Consider the following 12,143-nt stretch of genomic DNA (forward strand, 5'->3'; position numbering starts at 1 on the left):
TTATTTTTTATTTTCTTTTCGCCGCCTGACTTTTCTTCTCGGTTAACGTGCATGACAGACCTGCCATGTCTGTCTCCTCCGTGCCATCAACAGCACAATAGACAGCAACAGAAGCACTTGCAGATGTACAGATATATACATACAAACAATTCATATATATATATATATATATAATTATTTAATTACGAATTTAATTGATACAACTTCAAAAATTCATAATAAAAAATCTATACATCCTAAAATTATGAAAAAAATACCCAGACGATCAACAACACTTGTAGAACCCAGATCAACATTCAAAATTATTCTGAGAAACGATTTCTCATCATACAAAATTAATCCATAATATAACTTGTAAAAATCATAATTAATTCATACAAGCACATAAAATTCTGAAATTTTTACCACAGATCTATATGCATACAACCTATGCTCTGATACCATTGTTGGATTTTAAACGCAGCGGGGGCATGGCAAAAAACTTTTACACATATAAAATCCAAATAAAAGCATACAGATCATGAATAAAAATTCGAGGGATCGAATCTAACCTTTAAAAATAATTCGGAGACAACGATCAGAGATCCTTAGCAGTTGCTCCTCAAGTGTGAAGCACTCCACTGGTATCCACCAAGAAAACGATGTTAAGGAGGAGGAAGGAGGTGGAGAGAATTGGGTTTTTCAAACCTTTTGGGTTTTCGGGTTCGATGTGGGTTAGAATAAAATAGGGTCTATAATAGTGTATTTATAGGCAAAATTTTCAGCTGAAATTTTCCCATAAATAATATTATTATTATCCCATTTGTTATTCTCATTAATAATTAAAACACCTTTTAATTATTAATCCTTTTTCTAAACACTTTACAAATAATTCTCTCTCTTGATTTAATTCCAAAAATTAAATCCTTAATTAATAATATTATGAACTTTTCTTAATTAATTTATAATCAATTAAATCTCATTTAATCAATTATTAAAATTTCCAATTAATTATTTATTTCATAAATAAATAATTATTAGCCATTATTAATTAATTTCTCCACCATTAAATCATTCTCCTTTTATGGTGTGACCCTATAGGTTCAATATTAAGCCGGTAGTAGAAATAAATAATAATAAAACTATTTTATCATTATTTATATAAATTCTCTAATTTATTAAATATGATTAATAAATTAATCACATTTATTCTACATCGTGAGTGATGCTTCTCAACATACCGCGACTATCCGGATAATATGAATTCACTGCTTAGAATACCAAGAACCTGTCAGTGAATAGTTACTGTATAATAAACTCCTTCTACCCTACAATGTCCCGATTAAATACAAGGCATGGATCTCGTGTCAAGCCTATCTAATTTAATCACTTGCTTACCATTTACTATGCGTAGTTCTATGCAAATTAGAAACTCCTTTCTAATTTCATTCACTCTGGCCAGAGATTCCTGAACTAGCATAAGTGGATCAGCCTTGAACATTCACTTCCTTCACTGGAAGGGGTAGATCCTTTATTGATCATACACTATCTTCGTGTACAAATTCCTATACCCAGAAGAGCCCTAATAATTGTCCCTGGAGACTAAGAACTAAACTAAAGTATAGTTCAGTGTACACAAGATGACTATGATGACCTCAAGTCTAAGGATACTTGTACAACTATCACTATGTGAACAACTGCTGACACGTGAGTGAACTCCATCAGTTGTTCAGCTGTGCGAGTCATGTTCAGTAAACTTATTCTATAATAAGCACCTACATACTAGCTATAGTGTCACCACACACATGTCTATGAGAACAGAGATCCTTCATAATGAAGCAAGCATAGTATGTACCGATCTTTGCGGATTATTAATTACCAGTTAGTAATCCTATGACCAGGAACTATTTAAGTTTAGAGTTATCATCTTTTTAGGTCTCACTATTATGATCTCATCATAATCCATAAAAAGCTTTACTCTAAACTATGGTATATCTTATTTAAACACTTAAATAGATAAAGCCCGTAATAAAAACAAAACAAGTCTTTTATTAATATCAATGAAATCAAAACAGATTACATAAAGAGTTATTCCTAAATCCTAATTCATGATTGGACTTAGGACATATTCTTTTCACTAAGTGATCCTCGCAGATTCCTTCATGCACCTCTCGGAGACAGTAATCTGCTTCATCCGGATCAACACACTTAAGAGTTGGCGCAGAGAAGGTTCGCCTGTATAGCTGATTATCTTCCAGAAAGAATCGGCCAGCCTTACACTTGAGGTAGCGTTCCTTGTTCTGATCTTCTGGTAGGGTTCCATCTTTCAGATAAGCTATGTAAGGAGTCATCCAGTTTTCTGGGCTGCTAATGCACAAGACTTCGGACCGATAGGTGCTTGGTGTCCCGAGCTCCTCGAAGTAGACTGAACTGCTTAGATCTGAAGTATTCTGAATAAGCTTGGATAGCTCATCTGCTTTGGAGTTTTCTTCTCTGTTTATCTGCAGAATGGTTGAGTCGGGGATGGTTTCCAGGATAACTCTCACCATTGCTTGATATTGAGCCAGCTTGGGATCCTTCGTAATATATTCTCTGTTGGTTTGCCTTACCACGATTTGGGAATCACTATAGATGATGAAGCATTTTACCCCAAGGGATTTGGCTAACCTAAGTCCGGAGAGAAGTGCTTCATATTCAGCTTGGTTGTTGGTTGCTTTGAAAGCGAAGGTTATGGCTTGCTGAATTGTGAATCCCTCTGGGCTGGAAAGGATCAAGCTGGCTCTGGACCTCTCAGTTGTCGATGAGCCGTCAACATATAATGTCCATGAATTATCGTTGCTAGTCTCCTTTTCTTCTCCGGATTGCATTGTTGGTACCTCTGGGACTTCGGGGAAGGTGCATTCCATGACGAATTCGACCAATGCCTAGGCTTTTATGGTCGTCCTTGGGAAAAATTTGATGTTAAATTGGCTCAATTCGATTGCCCAATTTACCAATCTCCCAGAGGCACCTGGCTTGTGAATGATTCTTCGAAGTGGATGATCAGTAATGACCTTGATTTCCCGGCCTTGGAAATATTGCCTTAGCTTCCTGCTTGAGTGCACAAGAGTTAGGGCGAATTTTTATAAATTTGGGTACCGAGTTTCAGCGTCCTTGAGGACTTGACTCACATAGTATACCGGGCTCTGTGACCCACTTTCTTCCCGAATGAGAGCAGAAGAGACCGCTCTTGCCCCGGCTGCAATATAGAGATAAAGAGGCTCTCTGGGCTTGGCTTTTGAAAGAATAGGCGGGTTCATCAAGTGTTGTTTGACTTCCTCAAATGCAGCTTGGCATTCCGGCGTCCAGTAGACTAGCTTCTTGTTCCGGGCTCCTTTTAACAGCTCAAAGAAAGGTAGGCACCTTTCTTCCAATTTTGGGATAAATCTGCGAAGGGTTGCCAAGCATCCTGCCAGTTTCTGAATGTCTTTCTGAGTTCAGGGAATTGTCATTTCAATAACAGCTTTGATCTTCTCCGGGTTGGCTTTTATTCCCCGTTCACTAACCAGAAAACCAAGGAATTTTCCTGAGGGGACCCCGAAAGCACATTTTTCCGGGTTCAGCTTCATATTGTACTTCCTCAAGTTGTCAAAGCATTCCTTGAGGTCTTTCATGTGATCTGTGATCATGACTGACTTGGAAATCATATCATCGACATAAGACTCCATATTCCTTCCCAGTTGGCTTTTGAAGATGGTGTTCATCATTTTTGGATATGTTGCCCCGGCGTTGATTAATCTGAATGGCATCATGAGAAAGGCGTACACAACCCGGTCTGTGATGAATGCAGTCTTCGCGATATCTTCCGGATTCATTTTGACTTGGTTGTATCCAGAAAAAGCATCCATGAAACTTAGCATAACGTGACCCGAAGTTGCATCTTTCAACTGGTCAATGTTGGGTAGGGGGTAGGAGTCTTTAGGGCATGCTGAATTGAGACTTATGTAATCAACACACATTCGCCACTTTTCATTGGGTTTCTTGACTAACATAACGTTTCTAGCCAATCCGGATATTTAATTTCATAGATGATATCTGCCTTCAATAACTTTTCAACTTCTTGATCGATCGCTTGTTATCTTTCCGGGGCAAAGTTTCTTCGCTTTTGCTTGATGGGCCTTTGTCTCAAATCTACGTCCAAGTTGTGCATCGCCACAGATTCATCAATCCCCGACATGTCTTCCGGGGACCAGGCGAATACATCAGCATATTCTTTCAATAGGTCAACAAGCTCTTTCTGGAAGGTGGTTTCCAGGCCCTTGCCGATTTTGATCTTCCGGGTGGGGTTTTCGGGTTCCAACTCTACTTCTATTGTCTACTGGGCAGGTTTGACTTTTGTCTTCTCTTTGGTTTTTTACAAACTTCTGAATCCAGGCATCTGTATTGGTTATGCTATACCCCGAATCCTCAATCATATTCACGTCTAGTCTGGGCCTTTTACTGTGGTGTTCGCAATGCTTTTTTCTGCTTTTCCCCTTAGGTAGGGTCATTATCCACTTTCTGTTCTCTGGTTCTATTTCTGCCATAACCAAAGCTTGGCCATAACATCTCCCTGCCATTTCTATATCTCCTTTTAGCTCTCCAATACCTCCCGGGGTGGGGAATTTGAGCTTTAAGTGAATTATTGAGGGAATTGCTATGAGTTTGGTGATTGTAGGTCTTCCAAGGATCATGTTGTATGATGAGGTTGCGCTTATCACATAGAACTTCATTATATGAGAGACCTGCCGGGGTGCAGTCCCAAAGATATAGGCAGATAAATGACACCACAGATGGGAATCATCGTATTCTCAAATACATACAAGGGGTCTTCGAGACAGGGGTCCATTCGAAGGTGGACGAGCTCTATTATGTTGAGTGTGTGCTCAAATACAATATTAGCAGAGGAAGCATTATCAACTAAAATTCTTTTTACCTCATTATTTGCTACATCCAGGGTTACCACCAGGGCCGGGCTAATCAAAGTAGGAGAAGTAGATTGGTTCATCCTCGAAAGGCTGGATCATCATCACATCATTATCCAGGTCCGGGCTTCGGGGACTAGAAGCCGTGCCTCCGAAGACAACATTTACCACATTTTTGCCACTTCCCGGGGCCCTGTCCTTGTCATTTGATCTTCTCTGAAGATACTGATTCATGTTCCCTTTCTTGATTTGATCTTCGATGAACATCTTGAGAGAGAAACAGTTTTCTGTTATATGCCCATGATCTTCATGATATCCGCAATATTTATCCCGGGCTCTGTTCTCAGGAGGCGCAGGTATAGGCTTCGGGGGATAATAGAATGGCTTACCTTTAACTTCGCGTAAGATGTCGGCCCGGAGGGGTGTCCACTTTGGTTCCGGTTTGGGCTCTCTTTTAGAATTGGGCTTTCTTTCATTCTTCCTTGGTTCGGCATAACTCTCCTGGGGTGGGGTCCCCCGAGATTGTTGAATATAATTGGCATGTCTATCCAGTTTGTATCTTTTATCTTTCCGGGATGACGAGCGATGCTCCAGAGACTCATCATCATCATGGATTCTCCTGTTCATCTTCATTGACTTGAGAAAATCATTTTCTTTTATGAACTTTGATGCCAAGGCATAGGCAGATGCCAGGCTCTGGGGTTCTCTGTGAATCAGATCTTTGACATATCCTTCGCAGGATATTGGATGTAAGTTCCTCCGAAAGATGTTTACCGATTCCTTTTCTTCTAAGTTGGAGAGTTGGTTGACTGCTTCCTGGAATCTTTTGATGAATTCGGGAAGAGACTCATTACTCCTTTGTTGGATTGTCTCCAAGTGGCACATTTGTAGTTCATTCATCCGGTTGGCCCTGAACCTTTTCAAGAATATCTCGCGAAAATATTTTCAGGAATCCGCACTCCGGGATGAAATTCGGCTGAACCATTTTTGAGCTCCCCCTTTGAGTGTTGATGCGAAGAAGCGGCACCTGGTGAGGTCGATGTAATCATAAATATTGGAGATTTATTCGAAGTAGTTTAAATGTTCTTCGGGGTCAGCCAACCCGTCGAAGGAGTCGAAATTGAAGTGTTTGAGCCCTGATTTTATGGGAGTAGATTCCAACTTTCTGGTAAATGGGGTCTCCGCCACACCAACTTCTATGTCACCCTCTACCTTTCTCTTGAGGTCACGAAAAGCCCAAGCCATTTGTTCTTGCTTGGATTCCTTTTCAGGCTCTGAATCCGAAGAAACGTGAATTCGGTGGGATTCTCTTTTCAATCTCGCTTCCTCATCCCGGATTCTTTTCTCAGTGATTTAAAGCTGCTTCAAACCATATGTGGTTTAAAGCAGGCTTCTCGAAAGATGGAACATTCGTTTTGATGAGACAATCAAAGAGTTTGATTTTATCAAAAACGAAGATGAACCATGGGTCTACAAAAGGGTTAGTGGGAGCGCGGTAACATTTCTTGTATTGTATTGAATTAGAGTTGACACACATAACAACATAGCAGACCCACTCACAAAGCTACTTTATGAAAGTCACTTTGATCATCATAAAGACAAGATGGGTATTAGATACCAGAGTGATTGGCTTTAGTACAAGTGGGAGATTGAAAGGAATATGTCCTAAGTCCAATCATGTATTAGGATTTAGGAATAACTTTTATGTAATCTGTTTTGATTTCATTGATATTAATAAAAGACTTGTTTTGTTTTTATTACGGGCTCTATCTATTTAAGTGTTTAAATAAGATATACCATAGTTTAGAGTAAAGCTTTTTATGGATTATGATGAGATCATAATAGTGAGACCTAAAAAGATGATAACTCTAAACTTAAATAGTTCCTGGTCATAGGATTACTAACTGGTAATTAATAATCCGCAAAGATCAGTACATACTATGCTTGCTTCATGATGAAGGATGTCTGTTCTCATAGACATTTGTGTGGTGACACTATAGCTAGTATGTAGGTGGTTATTATAGAATAAGTTCACTGAACATGACTCGCACAGCTAAACAACTGATGGAGTTAACTCACGTGTCAGCGGTTTTCGCAGAGTGATAGTTGTACAAGTATCCTTAGACTTGAGGTCATCATAGTTATCTTTGTACACTGAACTATGCTTTGGTTTAGTTCTTAGTCTCCAGGGACAATTATTAGGGCTCTTCTGGGTATACGAATTTGTACACGAAGATAGTGTATGATCAATAAAGGATCTACCCCTTCCAGTAGAGAAAGCGAATGTTCAAGGCTGATCCACTTATGCTAGTTCAGGAATCTCTGGCCAGAGTGAATGAAATTAGAAAGGAGTTTCTAATTTGCATAGAACTACGCATAGTAAATGGTAAGCAAGTGATTGAATTAGATAGGCTTGACACGAGATCCATGCCTTGTATTTAATCGGGACATTGTAGGGTAGAAGGAGTTTATTGTACGGTAACTATTCATTGAATAGGTTCTTGGTATTCTAAGCAGTGAATTCATATTATCCGGATAGTCGCGATATGCTGAGAAGTATCCCTCACGATGTAGAATAAATGTGATTAATTAATTAATCATATTTAATAAATTAGAGAATTTATATAAATAATGATAAAATAGTTTTATTATTATTTATTTCTACTACTGGCTTAATATTGAACCTACAGGGTCACACCATAAAAGGAGAATGATTTAATGGTGGAGGAATTAATTAATAATGGCTAATAATTATTTATTTATGAAATAAATAATTAATTGGAAAATTTAATAATTGATTAAATGAGATTTAATTGATTATAAATTAATTAAGAAAAGTTCTTAATATTATTAATTAAGGATTTAATTTTTGGAAATTAAATCAAGAGAGAGAATTATTTTTAAAGTGTTTAGAAAAAGGATTAATAATTAAAAGGTGTTTTAATTATTAATGAGAATAATAAATGGGATAATAATAATATTATTTATGGGAAAATTTCAGCTGAAAATTTTGCCTATAAATACACTATTATAGACCCTATTTTATTCTAACCTACATCAAACCCGAAAACCCAAAAAGTTTGGAAAACCCAATTCTCTCCACCTCCTTCCTCCTCCTTAACATCGTTTTCTTGGTGGATACCGGTGGAGTGCTTCACACTTGAGGAGCAACTGCTAAGGATCTCTGATCGTTGTCTCCGAATTATTTTAAAAGGTTAGATTTGATCCCTCGAATTTTTATTCACGATTTATATGCTTTTATTTGGATTTTATATGTGTAAAAGTGTTTTGCCATGCCCCGCTGCGATTAAAATCCAACAATTATTACATAAAATATGTGTATTAGTTTGACCGGTATGTGTTATTTAATTTTTTTATCTAGGTACGGTTTATGATGAACCGGGTAGTTCGCGTGATTAATTAAGGAATTGCATTGAATTGTTCCACTTTTAAAGTGGATTTAATGCAACTTTATTTGTATAAATGTTTGAAGTATCTCTAAAATTGTTTTTATGGTTTTATAATTATAATAATTATTTTTAGGATTTTATAAAATTGAGAAATCAATATTATATTATTTATTTATTTTTAAATGATTTTCTGATCACTTTTATTTGTAAAATCCATATTTAATTCTAAAATTCTTCAAAAATTATGAAACTCATATTTATTTAAGTTGGAAATATTCCGGTAATTTTAAAATTATTTTGGGAATTTTTGAAATTAATTTTACCCTCACGTCGATTCGTTTAATTGATAAAAGCGGGCATAAAGTGTATTTTAGAAATTATTTTAAAATTACGAAATTTATGTTTTTATAAACTTCGGGATATTTCTAATATTTTAAGACTAGTCTCATGATTTTATGAAATTGTTTTAAGGGCAACTCGGTTCGTTAATTGTGAATCGCGGGTACGAATAGCGTTTCAAAAATGCTTTAAAAATTATAAAAAATTATTTTATTAGTTTCGGGATTTTTAGAAAATTTTAATGCTATTTTGATAATTATCCGAATTTATTCTATGGGCAACTTGGTTCCATAAATCACGAATTGTTGGAACAGATTGATATATCAGGACACGTGTCAAATTTCTATAAAAAAAAAAAGAAATTGACACGTATCATGTTCATTGCCTCGTGGCTGTATTTCCTGAATAAATCGATTTGATTTTATTTACTCATAATTTAATCTCTCAATCTCTCTTAATCTCTCTGATCCCTCTTCTCTCTATTCTCTTTTTCTTCTTGTTTTTTCCTTGCTCCTCTTCTGCACTCTCCTCCCCTGTTCCCCGTTTTACCGTCGTGTTCATTTTCCGGTTTGTTTTTCGGTGAGTGGCCGCTGTTCGGTTGCTTTGGTTCCTTCCTGTTATTGTATGCATATATATACATGTATGTATACGTGTGTGTAATTAATTGTTGTTCCTGTGCTGCCCTTTTATCTTTCCAGTCACCGCCTCTTTTTTTTCCGTTTCCGCTGAGGGGTGTTGTGGCGGGTTGTGTTGGTATGCTGTTGCGCGCGCCGCGCGTGCATGTGGTTGTGTTCCTGTTGCTTGTTGGTTGTGTTGGTTCGGTTAATTCGAATTTAATTCTTATTATTTTATTAAATTGCAGGAAATTATGATTGGTATTCGTGATATTAAAATTAATTATTCGTGCAGAGTGATTTTAAAATAATCGGTGGAATTTACGTTGGAAACCCAAAATTAATCGGGTACCCGTAAATTTTACCGTCGTTGACGATGAACTTCGGTGAGTCAACGGTGGACCGTGATGATCATATTCTGAGTCCTAAATTAGTAAATGAAAATCAAATGTGAATTAAATGAAAAGTGCGAATGATAATTAATAATAGTATTAAATTGGTGCTTGGGAATCTATGAATATTGGTTGTGGTGACTGGGTTGTGATTTGTGGTTATTGACGTCGATGATGTTTCGACGGGTAGTCCGATAAACAAAGGGAACGCTGCCCGATTTTCGGGAAATCGAACTACGAAAATATGGGAATGTACCCGGGGATTATCGGGACGTCGAGCGAGTATAAGTATATACATAAACGTAAGTTTTATATAAAATCTGAATTGTACATTGTAGTGGAACGTTTTCCAAAACCAATAACCCTAATTTCATACGATAACAAGTATACGTACTTTCTGAAAACAAACACCGAATCAATTTTTGAGGACGTGAACCCTAACTGTTGCCTGTATTGCAATATTGTATGTGTTACGAGTTGGATTTAAATATCGTTGGGTAAGAATTAGTATCGAGGATATGTCAAGGATACCTAGACGTCTAACGTAGGGCATTTCGACCCTGTAGGTTATGATCGAGCACCTGAAAGTGGACGATGGACTAAAGATAACCTAGTGGTCAATTAATGAGTTCAGTAGAGTTTCTACAGAAAGACCTAAGTGTCGAAGTTGAATCCAATGGGATCTAGTGGTTGGACGTTAGAGCCTGAGCAGCTGAGTCGGCTCGGAGTTGATCAGTATTAGTTGTAAAGCCTTATAAGGCAAGTACTTCCGAACTTTTCTTCAAAATTTATCGCGGTTATTTTTGAACTGTTTCATAATATGTCGCTCTTATTCAAAATAACTCTTGTTTATATTGCAAGTGCTTTAAACTATTTACCCTTGAACCCTGATTTTTCTTGATCATGAGCCGTAAGCCTTATTCTTTGCAAACCGTCATTTGTTGATCCTCAGACACCAAACCATACAAATATAATACTACTCTTCAAAGATATAATTACCAAACATCAAACACTGGAAGAAAATTGTTTGAAAACACAGAAACTTTTATACTCCAGCCATTCTTTATAACATCAAAGAACTATACCTCGAAAAATCATTATCTGTCTAATACCTGATTCTTTTACAGATTGAAAGCCGTTTCTTTTACATACCCTGATATACCCTTGTGATATCCATGAGTTTCCTTACATTTTATTCAAATGTTTAATCGTCATTGATTATGATCCGGTGTTATCGAATTATATTGTTTATCATATTGAACTGCTTTAGGATTGGATAGTTTTTTATATATGTGGACCAGATTCGTGGTCAGACCATACCAATGGTCAAGTTAGGCCAATGTGTGTCTTGGATCCAGTAATTAGAGCAGTGCTGTGTGCTTTGCTCGGGGTTAGTGCGTGACTGATCAGCAGCCTAACCTTGGTTTTAAAACTTCAAATGAATATCCAATTCTAATGATTAGTTAAAAAGAAACTTGATTCCTTTGAATCATCTCATTTGATAATTGTTTAACCTCAATTATCGTTATCATGACTTGTTGAGCTAGTTAGCTCACTCTTGCGAATCTTTTTATATATTTTACAGTTGAAAAGAATATAGATGATAGTGAAGTTCCTCAGTCCAAAGTGCGGGCTAAGGTTCCAGTTGATTTGAATCGAGCTAGCAGAAGCTTCATGCGGTATAGAGATAATCAGATTGTAAGAATGATTTTATTATCAATTGTAAGTTAAATTAGTTGGGATTTGGTACGTTGTAATAAAGGTTAAGATTGTGGCTTGTTTTCATACTTTAACCTGTTGCGATCCATGGTTTTGTGAAGCAGGGTCATTATCAATAATATTTCTTATACAGGTTCATATATTGTGTTTTTGTTATGGACCCCAAACTTCTGACCCGGGTTTGTAGGGCGCCACACGGCGCCAGTAAGTTTTGATGTGGTTTCATAGTAAAATAATTTGTGTTGCTCTCCAATGTTCTCTGTTTTTCATTAAATTGTAGAGGAATCCATTTTAATCTAATATTTAGTTTTTAAGTAATTGTTTGACTATCTATAATCTCCAATTAATGTATTACAGTATTACTATATTGCTTTCCCTATATATTTCTTTCTCCGAGGATGGATTAGTAAGTGTTTTTTTCATTCTTGGGTGTCACTGATATCATCTTCTCTACTGTAATGTTGAGTATATCAATTCCATAACTCCAATATATGTGGATCCTTTGTAATGACAAGTAATTAATTGCAAAATGTGATAATTTGTCTCAAAAATTAATTTTATTCTAAATATTTTGTCGATTTCAGTTCACTACATTACAAGTGTTTAATCTAGGCTCACGTCTCTTACTTTTCATTTCAACAAAGACTTTTTAAATCTGCTATAAATAAAGTGATAACTACTTTCAGTTAAATCTTATATTCCAACTTCTGCTGCTCACCTTTTATGCTATTTGCTTGTCTTGGAAAA

General features: G+C 36.5%; 1 protein-coding gene across 1 annotated transcript; it reads right to left on the reverse strand.

Moving 5' to 3' along the window:
* Window positions 1-4,973: 4,973 nt before the first annotated feature.
* On the reverse strand, window positions 4,974-5,807 carry LOC141673838 (uncharacterized). Its single transcript, XM_074480571.1, has one exon. It carries the CDS (start codon window positions 5,805-5,807, stop codon window positions 4,974-4,976), a length of 834 nt encoding a protein of 277 aa, XP_074336672.1.
* Between the last annotated feature and the right edge of the window lie 6,336 nt (window positions 5,808-12,143).

The sequence above is a fragment of the Apium graveolens genome, chromosome 7 (genome assembly GCF_009905375.1).
Source record: "Apium graveolens cultivar Ventura chromosome 7, ASM990537v1, whole genome shotgun sequence".
In the NCBI taxonomy this organism is placed as follows: Eukaryota; Viridiplantae; Streptophyta; class Magnoliopsida; order Apiales; family Apiaceae; genus Apium; species Apium graveolens.